At 48.4% G+C, this 23035-nt stretch overlaps 1 protein-coding gene across 4 annotated transcripts in view; it reads right to left on the reverse strand.

The window, feature by feature from the left end:
* Positions 1–4701: 4701 nt before the first annotated feature.
* The window catches only part of AMOTL1 (angiomotin like 1), a 67189-nt gene continuing 48855 nt past the window's right edge, over positions 4702–23035 (reverse strand). For 3 of the 4 annotated variants that reach the window (XM_061457871.1, XM_061457870.1, XM_061457873.1), the window contains 6 exons: positions 16680–16829; positions 13233–13423; positions 11866–11991; positions 9985–10211; positions 8995–9264; positions 4702–7655 (listed from right to left, as the gene is read on the reverse strand). In XM_061457871.1, coding sequence (XP_061313855.1) covers positions 7552–7655; positions 8995–9264; positions 9985–10211; positions 11866–11991; positions 13233–13423; positions 16680–16829 — 1068 coding nt within the window. In that variant the 3' untranslated portion in view covers positions 4702–7551. The remainder of the gene's footprint in view (positions 7656–8994; positions 9265–9984; positions 10212–11865; positions 11992–13232; positions 13424–16679; positions 16830–23035) is intronic. The other variant, XM_061457872.1, reaches the window with a different exon arrangement.

Consider the following 23035-nt stretch of genomic DNA (forward strand, 5'->3'; position numbering starts at 1 on the left):
AAGCCCACAACTCCCACCCTGGAGCCTTCCCAGTGTAAGTGCTAGGGAAGAGCAGGCGGGATGGGGCAGGGGCAAGCAGCTCCAGCACACAGCCAGAGCCCTCCCTGCCCAGGAGCTGGGACGGGGCTGCTGGAGCTCAGCACTGGGACCTGCTGGTGGTGTCTGGGGACAGGGCTGGGAGCGCAGCCGCAGGCAGGTGAGGCTGCGGGGCCCCGCACGCAGGAGCTGGGTAATACGATAAGGAGCTCATGGCATCACAACATAAAGGCTCATCCAGCTAAAAAAAGCCCTGTGGCGGGGGTGAGGCATTATTAACACCTAAGTGAGAGGGATCTTACTCCTGCGCCACATTTAGGCTCCAGGAACTTGGACAACGATTTCATTTTAGAGGCAGAGGCGCACCGAGCTGATGCACAGATAATAATAACAACAATAGCAATATCATTTACAGCCTGAGACAGTGCTTTTGGGCCCCACTGTGCAATGCACAGTACAAACACCTAAATGAGGGCAGCCCCTTCAAGCTCCTCAATCTTAAAACTAAACAGGGAACAATGGGGAAATGATGGCACACAAGGACCTGAATGCCTGGGCTTTCCCTGCCTGGTTTTGGGCTGAGTCAGAAGATGTGGAGGACAGGAGGGTGAGAGGGATGGAGCAGAGGCAGGATGTGAGGATGAGCCAGCAGCAGCAGGGGTGAGAAGAGTGCGGGATGAGGACATATTCTGCAGAGGAACAGGGCATGGAAGGGGAACATGTCCCTGCAGGAACACAGGGCACGGGTGGGGATGCTTCCCTCCAGAGGAGCAAGGCATGGATTGAGATGTGTCCCTGTGGAAGAACAGGGCATGGATGGGGACAGCCCAGTGCAGCCCCTTCTGCTTACCCCATTCCCCATCAGGTTCTGCTGCCCCAGCACTGTGCCCGCCCCAGACATGGGTTTGTGCAGGCAGTGGCTTTGGCTCTCTAACCCACTTCAACCCCAAACCTAATTGGGGCCAAACCCACACAACATGGGCTCCCTGTGGGTGTGAGGTGAGCCATGTCCCCATCCACAGGCTCTTCTCCAACCCCTGGGGGCTCTCCATCCCTGCATCATGCTTCACCAGTGGCAAGGAGAGGTCAGCGGCTTCCTGCTGCACCTGGATGATGGCATAGGCTGATCCTGCTCCTTCGACAGTCCTGGGGTTCAGGTGCTCCATGTTCCCCATGGAGGAATCAGGTCTTAGGACTGCTTTGATGGGCCTGGGGCATAGACAGCATCAGAGCAAAGTCATGGTGGCCACTGGTCCTCCAGTGAGAGCAGAAACCCACTGGATTTGGTGCTTGGTGTACTTGCTGCTGGGTGTGCTCTGAACTCTGGTGGAATTCACCCCCTGAGCACCAATTCTTCCATGTGGACCAAATCACAGTGCGATTGTAAGAGCGAGACTACCAGAAAGGGGCTTCTTAAAAATGAGGGGACCTCCAACTTCTCACACCCTGCAGCACCATTCTCCCTCTCACAGCTTCTACCCAGTGGGACTTCTGCCTGGGTTGATCAAGTCCCAAGCTGGGGCCTGCACAGGGATGTTGGCTGCTGCCATGGTCCTGCATCCTCTCCCTGAGCCCAGCTGTCCTCTGGGAAGCTTCACATGCCTGGAGGGTCACTGCTGCCCACCCCACTTCTGCTCCCAGGGCAGGCTGGCACTGGGGAAGGCTGTGAACAGGAGACAAAGAGGCCACTGAGCAGGCAGGGAAGTCACCATGATCACAGAATGGCTTGGGTTGGAAGGGACCTTAAAGCTCATCCAGCTCCAACCCCCTGCTATGGGCAGGGGCACCTCACGCTAGAGCAGGCATGGTCTCCTGGGGGGGGGGGGCACTGCCATCCTCCAGCTTTTAGGCTGCTGATAGCTCTGCCACTGCCCCTCCAAGTTGTATGCAGGAAAACAGAAGCTCCCATCCAGTCATGGGGTCTCAGCCCCCTGTAAGATATGGGGGCGATGTGGACCTGGGTGTCATCTCTCATCACTGCCCTATTTCACATCAAAGTGAGGATGCTGGCAGAAGACCGAGGTGCGGGCTGCAGCGAGGCCATGCAGGGTTACTCTGGAAAATATGTGCACTGATATTTTATTCATGTGAAGCTGAAGTGGCTGGTATGAAATAAAACAGCTTGTGGAGTTTCATACCTCGAGTCAATGAATTCCTGTGCCTTTTATAGCTCAGGAATGCCGGGCACTCGCGGTTGGTTTTACAGGGCTGTGAAGGTCTGGATGGACATTAATCACTGCAGGGACAATGACAGCTGCTGTGTTTTACCCAGCCCTAAGGCAGGTATCGCACTGCTGCACATTACACCCTGTTCTCCCTCTTTGCTTTGGGCTGCAGAGAGGGGGGTTATTACCCTGTGGAACCACTGGGTCCACTGGTTTTAGTACTGGGATTCAAGGGGTGAGTCCAAGCCCAGCACATGGCCTTAGGGACACCCCTGCACTGTGCTGCCCCCCTCCAAGGCTGACATTCAAACAGCATTCCTGCACCATGGGAGAGAGGAAGGCTGCTTCCTGAATTTCTATCATCTCTGTAATAGGAGCTACAGACCCGTAAGGAGATAGGTATTGGGGTCTTTCAAACCCTCACCACTGCAGGCTGATGGCCAGCACAGACCCACCAGGTAGCACCAACCCACCCCCTGCTGTCTGCGTGAGCAGCTCATCCACTACAGGGTACCCAAAAACCTGGCTAAGGGTGGTGCAGGAACACAGCGGGATGCTCAGACCCAGACTGCCTTGCTGGGTTGCATCCAGATCCCAGACTGGGGATCCTGAATGCAAGCAGACCCCGGCAGCATCCTTCCTGCTGGTGATGATGCCTGCACTTTGCCCGTGTTTCACTGCAGTGTGCCTCAAATCCAGCCCCAAGAAGTACTTAATGATGTGAGAAATCACAGCTTTTCCCCAAGGATGCTGTTTCAAATCACTGCTGTCTGTACATTTGCTGCACCACAATGCAGGGAGGAGAGAGCCCTGGATGTGGTGCCAAACCAAAGCAGAGAGGACATCGCAGCTGTATAGTGCACTGAATCCAAGTTAATTGGACTGAAAAGGTCCAGTCATTTTGGGTGGGACTTGACTTGTGATTTTGGAATGCTTCAAAATAGCAATTTTGTTGATACTGTTAGCTCTTCTGAGCACTCTCCCTATATGTGGCAAGTGAGGGGACCACTGCCCAGTATTGGGAACATGGAGTAATAGGGGATCTTAACATTTAAACAAATGGACTCTCAATTGCATGGTTTTGTCGGAGGTTAATATGCAAAATGTACTTAACCTGGAGACAGCTTTACAGGGATGCTCTCGTTGGCTGAGGATCCATGCTGAAAACACAACCCAAAAACAGAATAAACCTCCTCCTTGTTATACCTGAACACAGCTGGTCATGAGCCTTTCCACCCCAACACTGCTTTGGCCTCTATTAGTTTCTTTTCTCCATGGCATTCAAACACCAATCTAAGCCCCAGATTTTCCTGTCAAATCTTACCCATTAAAAAGCCACAATCTCAGCAATCACCACATTTTTGCTCTTGGTGGTAAAGAGCCAAGACACCACAAACACTTCAGCTGCCACCGAAGATGGAGGATTCAGATGGGCTTGCTCGCAGAGGGAACACGAGGTGCTGGCATGTGGGTGAAGCAAACCACTGCTCAAGTTACTGCAGAGCCCCTGCATCTTCACTGACACAGTGCTGCCCAGGGCAGGATGGGTTTTTAACATGTGTGAGGATATAGGGAGAGGAGGCTGTGACAAGCAGAGGAGAACCCATAGGGGAGAGATGCCCTTAATGGCTTTCATGCCTTTCATGCCTGCAGCTCCCTGGGACGTGGTTCAGGAATTTCCTAACAGACACTTTGAAGAGCATGTGAGAGCCTGCTGAGCAAACCTCCCTTACTCACTCTGAGCCACGCACTTGGGTAACTTTTGCTTCCCTCCCCCCATTTATTCCAGTTGCATAAGCAAACAGAGCAGTATTTCAACAGGAGCATTCCCCTTGCCTGCCCAACAGCTTGAAACAGGATCTGATCTATATGCCTTACTGAAGATGTTATAGTAACTCAGGAATATCTAGATCTATGAGGTATTTGGGTATCTCACTCACACTGATCCAACCTGCCAAATAAAGAAGCTCCAGACCCTCCGGAACAAAAATAAATCAATGTGAGTGCTATACAAAAGCGTCTCATTCAGTTTCCACCCTCATTTCCTTTGGTGAAGATGATCTTGGTAAAATTCTGCTCTTCTTGCTTGGCAAAGCTCTGCTTCACAGACCCACAGATTTCATGCCCACATACACCTACTGGTGGCACATGCTGTGGGTCTTTCGTGAGCAGCTATGAAAAACAGAGATGAGGCAACCTCACAGTTACAGAATCAGAATGGTTTGGGTTGGAAAGGACCTTAAGATCATCCAGTTCCAGGTGGCAGGGACACCTCACACTAAACCATGTCACCCAAGACTCCATCCAGCCTGGCCTCGAACACATCCAGGGATGGAGCATTCGCAGCTTCCTTGGGCAACCCATTCCAGTGCCTCACCACCTTCCCAGTGAAGAATCCTGAGGTACCACTTCTTAGTCTTAGCATGTGGCGTGCAAAGCTTCAGCTGTTTAAGAAGTCCTTTCCTCTTGAGGACTCGATATACTCACACTGGAAAAGTGGGAAAATAAACGTGTTTATACATTTATTATATACAATATTAAGGCACAAGTTTAAACAGCAAAGAATAAGAAATCTTTGGCTGACCAACAATATCAATATTTGCTGGGGGTGACACATAACTTTCCTCACTTCCCCCCTTATGTACAAGTAACCCTCCAGCTGTACAACACTGTATACCCACTTCTCTATACAACCAACAACAATAAAAAATGACAGTATTTTACAACGAGTTACCAAAGTCACCTGGAATGGCTACAGCACAGTTTCCCAAAACACAAAACAGTTCCAAGAGGTGGGAAAACCAGCACAAATGGAGTTGTGCCACTCTGCTGAGAGGGGCTGATACATGGCAGTAATACTCCATGCAGGTCCTGCTCGTGCTTGGGCTGAGGGGAGACCCACTGGTCCTCCAGACGTTCCCTCCAGGAAAACTAACATCTCTTGAGTTCAACATGATAAAGGAGAATGAACCTTTGGGTTTATTTGAGCTGTTGCCTACAAGAGGAGTTGACTACACCATCGTCTCCAATGACCAGTTGCCTGCAGGTGACCATGAATCTGGGAGCAGCATTAATTGTAACACACCTTTGGATAGCAGGAACTGGAGGGACCGTTGTCTCTATGAGGAGGAGGAGTGCTGTACTCTAGCTGACTTGGAAAAGCTGAGCTGAATCACTACCAAACATAATTGAAAGCCACATCATGCACGCTGATCCCACACTGTTTCTGCTGGATGCCAAGCTGTCTGCCTGCACACACCCTGTTAAACAGTTTCATCAAAAGAAATAATTCAGCTGGTAATAGAATGCTTAAGGGCTTCCAAGCACCTCGGTATCCTTATTTCCTGGAGAAACATGATGAAATGAAATGAAATATTCATCACTGTACTCCCTTGCTTTTGCTTCCTCTTCTCCTCCTACCACAGACATTTGAGAAAGGGCCACAGAGGTGGGTAAGCACTGATGCCACTCATGGGCCTAGCTTTTATGCAAACACAACGTTTAAGTTTAGAGAAAAACACAAACCCAATATACCCATTTTACACGGCATATATTAAGCTGCATAACATCTTCCAAGGGTTTTACACATTTGGTTTCACAATGCAAAGCTGCTAATACTTGAAACGCACAGCTCACTTGCCTGCACAACCTGCCTACCACTACTTTAACAAGTGCAAAAATCAGGAAGAGGGAGACACTGACACATCTAATTCTATGTACACGCAAAAGTAAGTGCATAGATTTACCATAGCAATTGGTTTTGAAATACCAAAGGCATCAGCCAGGCAGTGTTGAGTGCATGGCTCTGGCCCCTGAAGGCTTTGAGGACTTCAGTTTTCAGTGAAAGCAGAGTTTAAAGTGCCTGGTGTTTTCACAGTCGAGGGCTCTGATTTAATACCTACAAGAAGGGGTGGCCTTGAGTTAGCCCTGAGCACACAGTTACTTCCAGCACCCATCACTCTTCCACTCTTGGCAGCTTCACACAAAATCCCATCACCCTTTTTCCCAAAGACAAGGTCTTCGCAGTGTCACTACAGTGCACTACGAGGTTCAGGAACAGCAAAGCCAACACAAAAACATCTTACAGAGGAAAACCTCCCTATTGGCATGTGCAATGTACGAAGCAAATGGCATGTCATGAATAACACAGCTGGGGAGTTGGCTGCCTCACAGTCACTACCTCTTACGGGAATCAGGGACTGAGCTGAAAATGACCCATTTCCACTCTGGGTAAAACAAGGTGGAAAGAAACTGCAGTTCAGCACAGCAAACAAGAGGATGCTCATGTACTACTTTGCAGTTAAACCCTTCCTGGCCTGATCCTACACCCCTTAGTGCCCAGCCCCATGTCAGCTTGAACGGCAGGTTTGTATTCTCAAGGAAGGTAGGATTTGGCTGTAGGCATTGAGAATAAGGTAAAAGCCCATTCTTACCATGAACACACTGATTCTTCCACTACTGCGAACCAGTGCACAGTAAGAGGCATCTTCACAAGCAAACCCATCTTAACTCAACCGAAAACACACACCCCTCTGAATGCAACACACAGCCCTTCAGGGAGCTGCTAGGATCCTACCTCGACCTTCCCTCCTGGAGCCTTCCCATTGCTTCAGTGGGGCCTTCCTCCCCCCTCTACATTCATCCTCTATGGGAATTCCATCCAACAACTGCTCCTACCAAAACCAGAATTCGCAGCAAGCTCCAGGATTGCAAGACATGAATATTTGCACTGTAAATCCAGCTCCAAGAGCAACACTTGTCCAGCCAGGAAAGAGGCACCTGACCTGCCTGCCCAGGAAAACCACACCACTTCAAACAAATACCCACAAGAGCCTCCCGTGTACACCTAAGGACCAATTATTCACAGAGATTAAGCAGCAAATACTTTAGAGAAGTTAACTGATACTGAGGAAGATGCAAGTTTCTCCTGGGTTATTCACAAACTCCCTCTGGCCTCTAAAGAGCCTGGATTTCACTCCCTGTCCCAGCTGCAGAGAGGCAGGCAAACAGAGCAGCGGTGTGCACCCAGTCTGTAACTTCGATACCTTCTCTTTACACCAGAAAATGCAGTTTCCTTTTCCCTCAATGATCCCCTTCTCGTGCCATTTTCCATCTTCAATGCCCCTTTCTGCTCAGAAAACCCCACATGTTTGTTTCATCGCTCCTCTTCAGCGTTCTTGACTCCTCGCCTGGTCCAAAGTCTCAACATACCAGACTCAAGCTTTGATTTGGGCACAAACTTTCTGTTTCTTTCTTCATGCTCTCAGGGTTAGTTCTTAAGCGTTGCACACCAAGGACCATCTCGGACCTGGCTGTATGCACAAAAATCCCCAGAGACGCTGTCCTCTGCTCAGATGAGGACTTCCATCATGTCTGTATCTGGAAATTCGGGCTTGTGGAGCAAGCTGCTCACTCTGCCTTTGCTGTCGAGCAGCTTCCCGTGGCTGGAGTTCTCTGCAATGGGAAAGAAGGGAAAGCTGGTTTCCTGCTCAAATTCAACAGCAAAATGTTTGAAGCAAAAATAAACACATTTTTTTTGGGGGGGGGTGATGGTGGGGCACTTCTCTAACTGTATGTCCTACATACTGAAAGTCATATTGGACAAGGAGGCTGAGAACATGTACTGCTCAATTCCCTGCACAATGACAGTAACTGTGTTGGTGTGCACAGACGCCAAGGGCAGGCACAAAGATGCTATTTAAGAGATACAGATCAAAGCAGCTCTTTAGCTGTGGCCCTAGAGAGAAAGAGGCATTTGTCAAAGGCTTACATCACTTTACCAAGTAACCACTTGCCATCTGATCCATGGTAGCTCTCCACATGTATATTCCTATCTGCATCATTCTACTCCTATTCTGCATCAAAATTTAGGATGTTTTAAACACCATGAAGGCAGTACACAAATAATCAGATAGGTAGTTTAATCTCAAATGTATTGCTTTGCCAGTGGGATGGGATAACAGAATGTGTATTGCGAATTATCACAATGTATGATAGATGTTGTTAGGTGTTTATCTTCATCATCATAGTTCTTGACAGTCAAATTCAGGGAGAAAAAGGACTCTGATTTCTTATAAACAGGAAAAGCTTGTTTCAGAGTACCTGGAAATAAATTCCAATCTGGATTGCCCAAAACACAGCAATCCAGAGTTTCAAGGAATCAGTGATATTCAGCCCTATTAATAACACTTGGCACATTTTCAGAAGGAAGGCTTGCTTTTGAGATGAGACGAATATATAGGAAATGGGCTTTTTAAAAATACTATGTGTAAAATAAATGTCTCCCTTGCTGGGGTGCAAACCAGCAGCTTCCACCTTTCAAATAATAATTAGAATTGTATTTCTTTAATTCCTCCTCCCCGAATCTCCACTTCCTCCTTACTATTTCCCTCCAGGTTTTCTTTAAAATCAATTAGGAAGAAAATGGTGCTTTCACTAACCACGTTTAGATTGAAAACAAGAGAAGGGTCTGAGTCCATAAGCAAGTGTGGAGTATTTTCAAGGTGTGACACTGTAGTTTTACCTTTGGCAGCATGAATAATTGCACTGATTGGAAACTCTGCCTGCCACAGGTGAGTGGAGCTTTATAGGAGCATGAAGCTCTGCAAAGCCAGACCAGGCAGCCTTGGAAAGCGTTCTCTCTGCAGTTTTAGCTTCCCTGAAGAAATCTCCCCACCGCCTTACAAACTGTAAGGTATCACCCCCCTCCATCAGTGCTGGGTGTCTCTAGGGGTCTGATGACAACCCTGGGTGTGGATGCTGGCGTTTCACACTGGGGTCCAGCAGATCTCACCCAGTTTCTCGCTGGTCCCTCGTGTCCCCGGGGGCCGTGGAGCTGGGCTGTGCGATGGGGTGGTACCCAGCCGTCCACGGCCAGGGAAGGAGGCAGTGGCAGGCCAGAAGAGCTCGGCGCTTTTGTCCGTCTGGGTGCTGCTGTCTTTGCTGCCTGTCTTCGCATGGGAGGCCACCGGTGCTGGGATGGGCATGCAGGACAAGGAGGGCAGGGGTGGAGGCAGTGAGGGGCCTGATGGATGGTCATGGTGCTCCTTCCCCAAGAGTAGCCCTGAAAACACATGGAGGTCAGTCACACCCCAGCTCAAACGTAAGTGCTGTCAACCCCATCCTACCGCAGAACTATAGGGCACTGATCTGGTTATGTCTCTAAACCTTAGCTTGGCTTAGCTTCTCCCCTTGATGCTGCCTGTTGCTCTCCTGTCAGCCACATGATTTTTCCCCCTCAAAACAGCCTCTTGAAAGCAGCTGCCTATTCCTGCATCCTCTCTGCACGTCTATCCCAGTGGTACTTACCCCTGGCACAGCCTTGCATGCCTCTATACCTCCATCCTACGTGGCCTCAAGCCACAGGCACTTCTATACTCGTTTTCCCATTTAGCAGCCAATTCACATTGTGCACTCGTACTCAAAGGGATGCTTACTCTCTTGATTAACCAGGCTTTCTTCATAGCTCAAATTTGTTATTTCCTCCCACAAAGCTGCAAACACCGTCTGATTATGTCTGGGAGGATTTCCCCCAACTATGGCCTTCTATAATCAGTGCAGAATGATTTAATAGGATCAAAATACAATTAAGATAAAATGCCAGGTTAAAAATGACTTTTTTTTGACTTCAGCGCAAGGACACACATTCTGCCCACGGAAAGTGCTCTGGAAATAAGCTGCAAGGGCAATGTGTGCCACGGGCAAGTCACTTTTGCTTAGCTCAAGCAGAAGGATTAGGATGAAGTGATGGATGAGGCAAAGCTTAACCAAACCCTGAGCTCACCTATGCTTCCCTTCCAGATCTTCTCTTCCTTCTTCTCCTCAGCTATCTGGTTGCTGGTAAGAGAGGTCTGGCGTGAATGCACACCCGTAGCAGCAGCAATGGAGGGGACGGACCGAGCCGGTCGTAGGCTGGCACTGTCAGCTTTCCCAAGGTCCTTCCGTGACCGTTGCTGAAGGACTTTGATCATGGCATCCTTCTCAATTATTTTGGCATGGAGATTCTTTATTCTGGCAAAACAGGAATGGAAGAAGTGCTTATATGGGCAGGTGTCCCCACCCTGGGGCAGCAGGATGGGTCTCTGGGTACGTGCCCTCTGGTTTTGAGTGACTCAGACAAGGCAGCCCCCACCAACTCTTCAGAGGATAACCATGCACTTTGAAACAGGCAGCTTTTCTAGCTACTAAGCCAAAACCGAGAACTCTTCTGCAAGGTTACCTGAACCCATCTATTGCTGTGGCTTTACCAACCCAGCAGGAGCAATGAGGGCAGTATCCTGACCAGGCAGCAGACTGCTTTCTCCATCAGAATACAAACACAAAGGCAATTTCCACCCCCTAAGACATCAGGGTCAAATCTCATACAGACCCCAAAAGCGCTCAAATCACAAACAGGATTATCTGAGACTTTTCTCCAGGAATGATTAACACTGAATCACAGCAAAAGAATATTAAACCATATTATAAAAAAAATACAACTGTACACATACAATATGACACCCAGATAATTATAGCTTGACTGTGACAATACACAGTCCAATGCAACTGCATTTTGTGAAGCTGAAATGCCTGGAAAACACCTGGAAAACCTACACATCCAAGGGAGATAGCGAGCAACTTCATGTCAGCATTAGTTTTCATAATCAGCTGTCTAATTTGCAATGAAAACACAAGATCCTAATCTATCATTAATGAAGCCAATGGTAAAACTCTATTCCTTCCCTGGAAGCAGGATTAGCTTGCATCTGTGAGTGGAAAACAAACCCCAAACCCAGTAAAAACAATCAATCAGTGATATTTTCCACAAGCAGCAGAAGCAGACTGGGGTTTTTACCCAAGTGTCAGTGTTTTTGTGGGGAAGCCAACACTGACAAGCAGATTTTGAGTAGTTTTTCAGTAAAATCCCAGAGGAATACACAGCCTTTCTGAAGGGATTTTTACTCATCCAAAAGCCATTTTTCACCAGGAAAAAAAAATCTGGATTAAAAATACTGCCCAGATCTAAAACTCATTGAACAACACGGCCACATGTCCATTTGTGTGCTGAAAAAGGAAAAGCACCTGCAACAATGAACGCTACTCTTGTTGACTGCCTGTGCCCCAAACAGTTTATTTTATACCTTCTACTACTTGTAAATGCATCTCTTTTAGTGGTGCTTGTGGTGCTGCCTTTGGCAGGTTTGTTCCTGAACGCCAATGCAACCATCACACAACTTGGATGTGAGATACTTGGTGCATCTAGGAGGAGGAATAAGCAGGCAAGGAGTGAAGAGCAAGGCAAAGGCAAGCCCTTGTGTTGCTGATTATGTAGGAGTGGGATTACAACGGCAGCTTTTACAACCAGACACTCGTTTCCAGAGAGGGATTTTCACCAAGATTAAACAAGCGTTCAGCTTCCTCGTGTGCCAACCTACTTTTAACAGTGGAACAACCTCTGTTTTATAACAAGGTCATCTTTGGCACAGGGAAGGTTTAACGGGAAGGTAGGGAGGAAGTTATCTAACGACAGCAACGTTTCAACCTGCGTTTTAATGCTGAAGAGCACAACAAAGTGAAGCTAAGCCCATCCTTTCCAGGCATGCGCGAAGGAAAAGAAGGGCATCCTGGTTTATCTGAACCCAGCCCAAACACACAACAGGCAGGTATTGGCACAACAGCCCCTTACGTGTACTCCATGTCCTGGCAGCGCCGGTTGGCTTGCACGATCTCCTCCTCCTCCTGCCAGCCCCGCACCTCCAGTGCGCTCTCACCATAGCTGCCACTGCGTGAGTGGCTTGGGGCTGAGGTGTCCCTGAAACAGCAGGTCAACACGGTGAGAGCTGGGTTCCTGCGGCCGTGAGATGGGCACTTGCAAAGAAAACCCCAAACCCACACTCGAAGAGCAAATTAGCGATGGGTGCCTGTCAACAGGATGGGTCATTTTGGCACTGGGTCGTCTTGCTGCGGGCTACTCTCAGCTTGGGTTTAGTCATTAATGCCATTAACTAACGGCTGATAGAGCAGGCTGAAACAGGGGGCTATCCCCAACGAGGCTAACAACCAGCCTGACACACAGGCTCAGACATCAGAGGGACTCACTGGGGAAATGGTCCCAAATTAAAAAGATTACATTGCAAACAAGAATCAAATCCGTACACTTTAAAAGGTGAGCAGTAGCACAGGAACTCCTGCCTAGACTGGAGTGCAAAAGAAAAGGATCATCCCCGGTCACACACTTAATGGTGTTTCAAAGGAAAATCTCTTTTTAGGATGTTTTTAAGGGATTTGGCTTCTAAGAAACTGGGGCAAGAATTATGTTGTCATCCTCATCAGTGGAAAGCCTCACTGCAGTGCCTTGTGTGCTTTTAGGCACCATGTTTTGACACAAAGTGGAGACAGACCAGACAAATGCTGTGTGAATGGGAAGGGCTTTACACCAGGGCAAGTGAGGAAAGGCTGAAGGAAGTAAGTTAGTTCAGGCCAGGGAAGACACAACAGGGGATATCTGTCTTTCAGTATTTACGAGACTGTTACAGTGTCATCTGTTGTTCATTGTTTACGTGTGGGAAGCACAAGAATCAGTTGAAGTAATCTGCAGTAAAGAGGCTTAGCTTAGCTATCAGGAGAACCTTTTTATTTTGAAGGTTAATGAAGTGGTAAAAGACAGGACTCTAGACTTTTAAAACTAGGTTAAAAACCCATGTTGCAGACTGTGGGATGGATGCAGCCATACACCAACAGTCCCTGCTCACTGCAGTGATGCTGTGTGGAGGAGCTGCCTTCCCTATGCTGTGTGCATTTGGCAGCCCAAGACGTTGCTGTTCAGTCCAGTGCTTGAATCTGGTGCCTTGATTTAATGAACTTTTGGACCTGGTCAGAAGGGTAAATCCTGCCTTAACCAACTATTGTATCTCACTGGCATGACACCACAGAGAGGTGCATTAACCTTGGCAGCCTGACTCAGCAGGGAAAGGCAAGCAAAATCCAGCACTAAGAAAACACTCATTCCTTATTATTCCCCCACACTTTGTGTGGTGAACGGCTGCATCTTACCTCTCCGTTGCAGCACTGGCCGCGGCATTCATGGCGAAGTGCCTGATCGTACTCTCCTCCAGGTACTTCTGCTCCCACTTGGTCATGTCCGCTTCCAGGGCCAGGATCCTCTCCTCCTTCTCCCGCACCAGCTCCATCAGGGCTGGGGCATTGTGCTCCGGGAGGCTGCTCGCCTGGTAGCTGCCCTGCCTCTGCCGGTGGAAACAGACAGATCCTCACCCCGTGTCACGTACAGGAGCTGCTGACCCTTTTATTCCCGCTTCCCTGGAGCATGCAGAGACATCCCCATGTCGTCTGACAAGGGCAGGTGGAACCCCCAGGCTAAACCCCTTAGGTTGTAGGAGGACAGGCAGGTTGACCACGTGTGCAACGCCTGCACATGCTTCTTCAGACCATGCTGAAGGAAGTAGGGATCCGGCTGCTCCCTGGATGTGCAGGGATTTCATGGGATACCCCAAGCCAAGGGAAAAGATAGCAAAAAAAAGCTGGTAAGGAAAAGAAGCAATGAAACTTTCAAAGTTATTCTTCTTGCTGGGACTTCACATCACATGGCCGGGCAGTGCTCAGTATGGAGAGGCAGTTACTACCTGAGGGCTTATACATAAAAGCAGAAAAAACTGTGACATGTAACCTAGCTGCATGAAACCTATTTAAAACAGCAGCTGGGAAAACACTCCAGACATGGATTTATGTCTGTCCCTTTTGGCACATTAGCTCTCTTGTGCCCTCAGGGGATGCTTTAATGCTTTCTCTGGTGCAGCAGGTAAGTTTCCAAACAGAGGGGCAGAAGATCCCCAGGCACTGCAGGGTGGCTCCCATGGGATGCTGATAAGCAGCAATGGGTGAGAAACCCTTTGCATCTATGCTGTAAGGCATTACTACTCAGGCAGGATCTATCCTACCCATTAGAGTCACTTAATCAAAGCACCTAAGTGCCATAGGTAGCTGTCCCAGGCTCCTCTCACTGCTAGTGAAGAGTGGAGGGAGATGGAGATCCAGTCCTTGACTCAGCAGAGGTTGACTGGGATGAGTACACACTGAGGGGACAGGCACAAAGCTCTGGGAGAACTCAGTAGAAGTAAACATGGTTTTTTTCCAATAAAGAATGCAAGATATTTGTTACCCTCCACAGTGCACAGTGCTGTGTTGAAGGGCAAACACGTGCCATCACACTGCAGCGAGCGCTGCAGCATCTCCATACTCCAAATCACATTTCCTGCTTCTAGACATTTATCTCCTGCTTATGGCAAGCTACAGACACCAGGGGAGGGCTGCAGCCTTTGTCTTTGGTGCAGTAATGACACGTTTGGAAGCTGCTTTATGGAAATGCTATGTGGAACAGCCCTTAGGAACTACAGCTGCGGCTGCTCCTGCAAAAACACTGTCAAACCTCTGGCAGGAAGGCAACGTTTTGGAAGCACAGCCCTGGTCTGTAAATGGCATCTTGGGACATCACTGGTGCCTGTCATCTTCTGAGTCAAAACCTCTGCCAGCCCTGCATGTTCAATTGGTTTTGGTCCTAGCTTGTGCGTCAGTGATAATGAAGATCTGCTATTTGGACTCGGTTACCAACAAGGCAGGAACAGAAGAAATTCTGGCTGTCTCTTTGTGTTCTGTGTCTCTTCTGCTGACTCCAGTAAAAAGAGAAAAAGAAGTTCTTTTTTTTTTTTTTTCCTCTGTGATGAGAAAATGTTTCAGGAGATATAATCGAGAATATATATATTATATATTACATATATATTATATATGATCTGAGTTATCAGGAGATAACTCAGAGAACTCAACTCTGAAGTAAAAAGTTGGAGCATTTTGATTGCAGCATTATGGCTGACAAACCAAAAGGTATAAATGACGACAGGAAAAAATACCCCAAAGTTCGTCTCGAAGCTGAGGAGAGACAAGTTAGAGCATCGTTCTTCTTAAAACTTGCCACAAGGAACTGGAGCAGGCATTTGAGAACTATGGCAACCCCAAATACAATCTCTAATCCCAGTGCCAAAAGACGTATTTTAAGAAGGAGGAATCTGTAAGTTACAGAGGAATTTTCTACCCAAATGAGCAGATATAGCCTGAACTGTCAAGACAATGACTTCAGTAACAGTCCATCCCATCCTACCTAACATCTCGATTTGTTCCTATATTCCAGTCCAGACAGAACAAAACTTTTCCCAGTTCTAGTTTTATCTTCACTTGAATTATAATTGTGTTCTTCTCAAATGTCTTCCCATTTGCACCAGCATCAGCATGTCATCTTCCATGTAGTCTCTTTGTTAAACTGGAGGAGAGCAGGCTACGCACGACTGAGAAGGGCTACCCGAACTAGACAGGCACAGCAAGCCCATGGCGGACAAGGCAAGAAATACTTTATACATCAGCAAGGAAAAGCCAATACGGATGGGAAGGGTCTCCAGGGAGCTGTTGGAAGGGTGCTGGGGGATCTGTCCTGCCTCAGGGCTGCTGGAGAGAAGGGGATGCTCTCAGGTCTGGCACCTCATGACCCTGCAAACCACTGATACTGGCTTTAGAGCTATATCCCAATTGCATCCTGCCAGCAGGAGCAGCCCATCTGCTTTGTGGCAGCACAAGCTCCGTGTAACAGCTGCTTTGGTCTCCACTAATGGCTCATAAATAAGGAAGGGTACTGTAGCAGATGCATACACTGACAGAGGTACAAGAGCATCACGTTTTGCTTATGTTGCTGTTTTTTCCCCAGACAGTGGTTTGATACACCTAGTGTATCTGCTCACTCTCCTCTGGAGCCTACGCCCCTGTATTTGGCATTCAGTGTGGCTGCAGCCTGGAAATCATCCTCCCTGTAACCTCCTTGTGCTGTTTTCTTTCCCCTTTTCACAGATGACTGGACTTTGGGACTTGGGGATGGAGGAGGAATAACAAAGGAGTAACTGTGCATAAAATACAAGCATAATATTACTGCTCAAAGGGGACAGGGCTGCCAAAAAGGAAAAGAAGACATACACAGAAATGCAAAGGAACACTTTAGCCCATTTTGGGCTACGCTGGTATTTAAATAATTTATTGTCTGAAGATGACACTGCTTGTATCCACATCTCTCACGGGCAGAGGTTTCTGTGAACCAGCTTTGCCCAGAACAAATACGGTGCAAGCTCCTGCACCCCCCACCATCCTCTGCTGAAGATCAGGAGTTAGCATCATATTGCGGTTTGGGTTGGAAAGGATCTTTAAAGCCCATCTAGTTCTACCCCTCTGCCGTGGGCAGGGACACCTTCCACTGAACCAGGTTGCTCCAAGCCCTGTCCAACCTGGCCTTGAGCACTGCCAGCGATGGCACAGTTGCGACACAGCCAAAGGAAAGGGGAAGCCCAATGACCTGAACCCCAAAGCAAGGTGGCACCAGGCAGGGCTGCAAATGACTGTCCCTCTTTAAAAGCAATACCAAAGGCCCCATGCAGACCACCCCATCCTCACCTGCTGCATCCGCAGTGAGTCCAGCTCCCGCTCCAGGCGCGTGCGCAGCCGCCGCTCCATCTGCTCCCTCTTCTCGCAGGCTGCCTGCAGCTGCGTCAGCGCCTGCTGCAGCTTCTCCACCTTCTCCACATAGGCCTGCTTCCTGCGCAGCTGTGGGGCAGGGGTCATAGAATCAATCACAGAATGGTTTGGGTCGGAAAGGACCTTAAGATCATCCATTTCGACCCCCCTGACATGGGCAGGGACACCTCACACTAAACCATGTCACCCAAGGCTCTGTCCAACCTGGCCTTGAACACCACCAGGGATGGAGCATTCACAACTTCCCTGGGCAACCCATTCCAGTGCCTCAGCACCCTCACAGTAAAGAACTTCTTCCTTGTATCCAATCTAAACTTCCCCTGTTTAAGTTTTAACCCGTTACCCCTTGTCCTATCACTACAGTCCCTCCCCAGCACCCTTGTAGGGTCAGCAGCGCTGGGGGCTCTGGGAGCACCCTGGGCTGATGGGCACACTTGCAAGGAAGCACTGGGCTTGAGCATGGCTGTGGCATTCTGAGAGCTTCTCTAGGGAAGGATGGTCCCACTTTGGTGGGCAGGGAAGGGCACAGCAGGCATTGCTGGGGCAGCTCCATTGCTCTTGAAGGGAGCTGCCAAGATCTCCAACCACTGGGAATCATTGGCCATTAAACCCTGTCCTGGGTTCAGCAGTAGCAGTCATGTTTCTCCTCCTTGGTAGCTGGTGCAGTGCAGTGTTTTGACTTTCAGCTTGGGAACAGAGCTGATAGCGATGTTTTGGTTTGGCCAAGGACTTTGTGAGCCTCATGCTCTGCCAGGGAGGAGGGGAGGCCGGGAGGAAGCAGAGACAGGACACCTGACCCAAACTGACCAAAGAGGTATTCCATACCACAGCACGTCATGCCCAGGAGGTAACTGGGAGTGAGCCGGAAGGGCTGGGAAACTGCAGGGTTGGAGGAGGTATCGGTCGGTGCTTGGTTGGGCTGAGGGGGGCGAGTTATCGGTCAGCTGGTGGTGAGATGATGTATTCTTTTCGCTTGTTATTTCCTTTATCATCATTATCATTGGTGGTAGCAGTAGTGATTTGTGTTATACCTTAGTTACTAAACTGTTCTTATCTCAACCCGTGGGAGTTGCATTCTTGTTGATTCTCCTCTCCGTCCCTCCGGGAGTAGGGGGAGGGAAAGAAGGGGGGGAAGTGAGTGAACGAGTTACCTGACTGGGTTTAAACCACGACAAACCCCCTGGCCATTTACCCACCACTGTGTTGGTGGATATTCTTTGGGCAAGTATACAGGCTGGCCTCAGCTAGGAGTGAGTTTTATTGACTGGTGACACTGATTGCACACAGTCTCTTTTTTCCACCCCTGCCTATCTGTTCAACGCAGGTGGAACAAGAAGAGTGCCAGCAGCCAGAAGCATTCCACCTGCTCTGTCCTCTCCTGGGCTTTGCCATACTGGTGTATAGATGTGCTGGAAGCTAAAGCCAGGCCCTCCTTAGGTATACAGTGCAATTACTGAAAGGCTAAATGTGACACAAGGATTTTGCAATACAGGGGTATTGCTCAAGCATCACACCCCAAAAGGAATTTGCAAGTGGACTGCAGATATTCAAGGGGCTTAGCAGCTATCTCCCCTTCTTCTGGCCTCCTACCACGCCACCAAGCATGTCACCAAGTGACACCATAGGGCGTTGTGATTGGGGCTCATGGCAGGAGCTGGCATGCTTGAGGGCTCTTGGGGAGATGAGGCTGCAGATACTGGACATGCTAGGCACTGGGATGGGCAGCAAAACCTGTGGTGAAACTGGACCCCCAGCCAAAATCTGGCACTGAGAAGGGGCGAGCTCACGGGGGCCAGGCACACCTTGGTGTCCATGAGCCACCCTCATCACTGGTGAGCATGGACACTGACCCCAAAACTTGCCCTTGGGGCTGTGGCAGTGGGGTCTGCCTGCCCACCCCATGGGCCACAGTCCTAGGCTCAGGAAGCCCAGTTCCCCTCTTCTCCCCCAACGTTTGGTCATGAATTTTCTCTTCACAAGCATGAACAAATTTACCTTTCTAAAGATACCTGCCTTGTAGTGGAAAAAGCAACAGTGCACACAAACCGAAGCTGCAAACCCCAAAAGACCTCAGTGAACCCCCAAAGACTCCAAAACACTCTGGACTTAATGCCCTGACTCAGAAAGGGAGGGTGAATGGGTTTGAATGCTGGATCACAAAGACTTTGCAAGCCTCTGCTGGACCCCATCTGCAGCCTGAGGATTAATGAGGGATGCTCAAGGTCATTACCATGATCACCAAGATCCTCTTTAGGACTTCTAGTCTCCCTCAGGAGGCAGAAAAACACATTAAACCCCAGTCAACACTGGGGAACTAGGTAAATAGGGGAGGCTGGAGATGTGCTGTGAGCTGGCAAGGTGAACAGGCTATCCTCACACCTCTTTTTTAAATATTTAAATCACTATTAAAATTAACTCAATGTGGGACATAGGAGCTATAGCCACAAAGGTGTGCATTTAAATACCTTGAGATGTAGTGAGAAGTTTGTTGCCTTGTTCCTGGGCATGTGGAGCAAATAAACATCAGCACTGGGTACCCCTGGCTGTGCAGCTCCCCTTCACCCAAGGTCCTCTGCTTTGCCCAGGACTCCCATGCTATGAAGTTGCTTGGGTTTTAGTTTTCCACTTCTATGATGTTGGGTTCACTGAATCCAATGATAATAAACCCACCTTTTTAACTGAAATCCCTTTTCTGCCACCCTAAACCCATCCACATCGCAGGTGAAGCGAAACACGGGCTTGCGCACAGCAAAAGCAAAGCCTGGTCTAAACAAACCTTCCCAGCCAGAGCCAACAACTGGCAGCGTGACCTCCCTGGCCCCGCTGTAATCCAGTCTAACGCTTATGGCTCCCAGGCCTTTTAATGAAAATTAATGAGATTATAATCCCCACTTGTCTCTGGCAGCAGCACGAGGGTTGCATTCCTCGGGAGCTCACAGCTTGGCAAGACAGACACAGTGGTGGCTTCCTGCCGAATGTGCTATTTTGGCAGTAGGAAGGTGCCCGTGCCACCTCCCAGCTTCACCAGTGCAGATCGGAGAGGGGAAAGGGGCTCCCCTGGGGTCCCTCCTCAGTAGCAGACCTCATCTGCTCCCCCACATCCTGTCAGATGCTGCAGGGTCCATCTGTACCGCAGCAGCCAGAATGTGGCCTTGCAGCAGCACTCTAAGCCCCAGGGCTCACACATGCATGTGCAGGTGAGGCGATGCACACATGTCCACTGCCTTAGCAATGAGTTTACTTGGAGATATGCAAGAAGACAGCTCCCACATTCATAAATGTATAGGGAGGTTCTTGAGCCAATTCTGACTTTTCTATTCTACCTATAGATCCATAAGCAAAAAATTCACCTACACAGTTAAAAACGAAGTACAAACTGTTGTCATTTAAATTAATGGGCTTGTCAGTGCAGTGTGCATCCATAAGGGAGGTGGACTGCAATCAGAAATACATGATACCAAGCTCCACTGCCTCACAGACATACTGACTCAAATGCATAAAAGCAGAGGTACCAATCCATCCTCCTGCTGCAAGGGAGGATCAACTCTATCTAAAACCTGGCACATGTCTGTATAATCTGTTTACAAAACCCTCCAGGGGTAGGGACCCCACAACCCCCCTGCAAACTACTTGATGGCTTATATTCCTTTATTGCCAGAAAACTTTTACCCTAATGCCTAATCTGTCTTTCTCTTATGCAACTTAAGTAAATTACTTCTTGTTCTGTTTCCAAATTGTGATCTACCAGAGCAAGAAGCATTTAATGAAACAATTCGTATATTCACAAGATCAGCAAACTTGCCTGAACACTCCCCTTGTTCCAGGGATTAGGAAAATAAAGACGAAAGAAGAGCTCAGGCTAAAAGGGGACGATCCAAGCAAATGAATCTGAGTAAAGAGTGGGTCTCAGAAAAATACCTGTGCTAGGAACATAACTCCAGTTTGAGCAATGAATGTCTATGCTATAGATTTGAGTTAAAGACTGTAAGAGATGGAGAACCCACTATCTCTCCAAGTAGACTGTTTCAGTGTTAATTACTAAGTCTTTATTTCTGGCCTGATCTGCTCAGCTTCAACCCCCAAACACTGCATCTCATTATTTCCTCTTACGTTAAAGAGCAACATCTAATCTGGCCGACAGCAATCCCTTCTTCATGTTCATGTGCATGGCCTGGAGCTCAGCCACCTCTTCACTTTCGTCGTTCACAGCAAAGAACAGCTCCTGGGCCCCAAATAAATTCTACAACTGCTTTCTGAACCCTCTCCAATTACTCGGTCCTCCATCCAAAGTGTGGACCAGACAGACAATTCCAGCAGCAGTCTCCCGGATGATGTGTGGTGATAATACCACCTACATGGTTTTGAATTAAATTCTACTAGCAGGCACTCAGGATAACACAGATTTACGCTATCTTATGTCAATTCAACTTAGGGGCTGCTGCTTATTTCTCAAGCCTTGATTTAAAAAGCTTTTAAACTTAATTACATTCTTGGTCGTAGAAGAAATCTGGGTGGATTTGCAAAGCAGGGCATGATGCAGAGCTCTGGTAATAATAGAAACAGTAACAGTCGTTTTCGTTCGAGTGATTTTGTGTTTCCTTCAATATATTCCAAATTATAGTAAAAATTCCTGATTTAAGATGAAAGGCCAAAGCTTCAACCTCATCTGCTGTATATGTGTCAAACTGAGCTCCAGAAACACAGGAGACTATTAGCAAGGTGCTCTGATTTACTGATGAAACAGGCTGAAAAAAAAGGAAAGGGAGCACAGGATCTTGGGCACATGCCAGCAGCCACTTCACCCGAGCTGCATGATACTGTCTCGAGGAATTAGAACATGACAGCTGGCATAAAATAAACTTGAGCTCCCCGTAGAATGAAAAACCAGTTAAAACCTACCAGGTCCACATGGGTTTGCAGGCTGAGGGCTCTGACAGACACACTCTGGCAAATACCACTGCATCACCTTCATATGTTGTCACCTCTGAGATCTATCATGCCCCAGGCAGGAGGTTACCACCTCCATAACATCCACGATGCCCAGGCAGGAGCTTAGTAGCTCTCAAAAGGGGAACCTTTGCCCTCTCCTCAACTCCACCAGTTCACAATCCAAGACCCTAGCTCTGATCCCCAGCACATTTCTGTTGGATGATTAGACCAAAAACTGGCAGCTGCAAAGCTCTTAGAGCCCTAAAGCTGCAAATGTATTTAATACAGCCCAGCAGGAACAGGGAGACTTCTTACAACACCTGCCTGGAAATCTGCTTCTATGTTTCTGCTGCCTTCGCCAGTATGTATTCAGTGTTACTGCCAGTACCACACTGTCAGTCTGCGGAGCAGGCAGCAGCTAAATGTATTTCTTCCCATCCCCTGTGTGATCCTGGGACTGTATAAGCAGGTGTTGCCACCTAAAACATTCCTTTATTCAGCCACTTTGTAATGAAATGCAAACAGAAAACCTTGGGTTGCCTTTCAGGCTAACAGTGTCGAATGAATTATGCACAGATTAAAGGTACGCTAGCTCCTGCAGCAACCCCAAGGGGGCTGCCCCAAATACACTGAGATGGTGAGCAGGCTTTAGTCTAACTAACAAAGGAGCAGTTAAACTTAATGTGATCCTCTTCTTGCTGCTGAGTGTATCCACTGGAGAGAATGGAGTTTTTAAAGTGTTTCTCAATGGGAAGTCAGAATGGTCAGGAACAAAACAGCAATGCCTTCAGCACTTACACACACACACACACACACACACAAAGCGAGTGAGAGAGAGTACCTTAAATCTTCCAGACTCTGAGTAACCATTAGTTATCCTAACAGGGGGTCTGGCATGCTGGATACCCCGATAGTATACATTCAAACACCACCGAGGTGAATTCACATTTCATCTTTCCAAGACAATAAACTGCACTTAAGTTACTTTCAGGTAGTTGGGAAAATACCTGCTCCTCACAAGACCCCTTGTGCCCCTGCACCCAGTGGGCTCCTGTGATTCACCCCCAGACCAGCCCTGGGAGGGTGCAGGTGGGAAACGTGGCACTGAAAGGGAACAGACCTGCTCAAGATCATGCCAGCAGCCTGTGCCAGAGCCTGAACCTCTACCCAGCTTGCTAAGATAGAGATTCATCAATGGCCCTCCCCTCCCCAGTGACCTGCCCACTCAGATAGTAAAGATCATGTTTCTTTTATCACCCATAAAACATGTTCCCTTTTTGTTGGTCCCATGGACAGAGATTTTAGGTCCCAAAAGGCCTCTTTTAATAGTCAGAATGCATAGACTT

This window comes from Pezoporus flaviventris, unplaced genomic scaffold (genome assembly GCF_033815535.1).
Source record: "Pezoporus flaviventris isolate CSIRO_AGI_PZ_B2104156 unplaced genomic scaffold, CSIRO_AGI_Pfla_v1 ptg000025l, whole genome shotgun sequence".
NCBI lineage: Eukaryota > Metazoa > Chordata > Aves > Psittaciformes > Psittacidae > Pezoporus > Pezoporus flaviventris.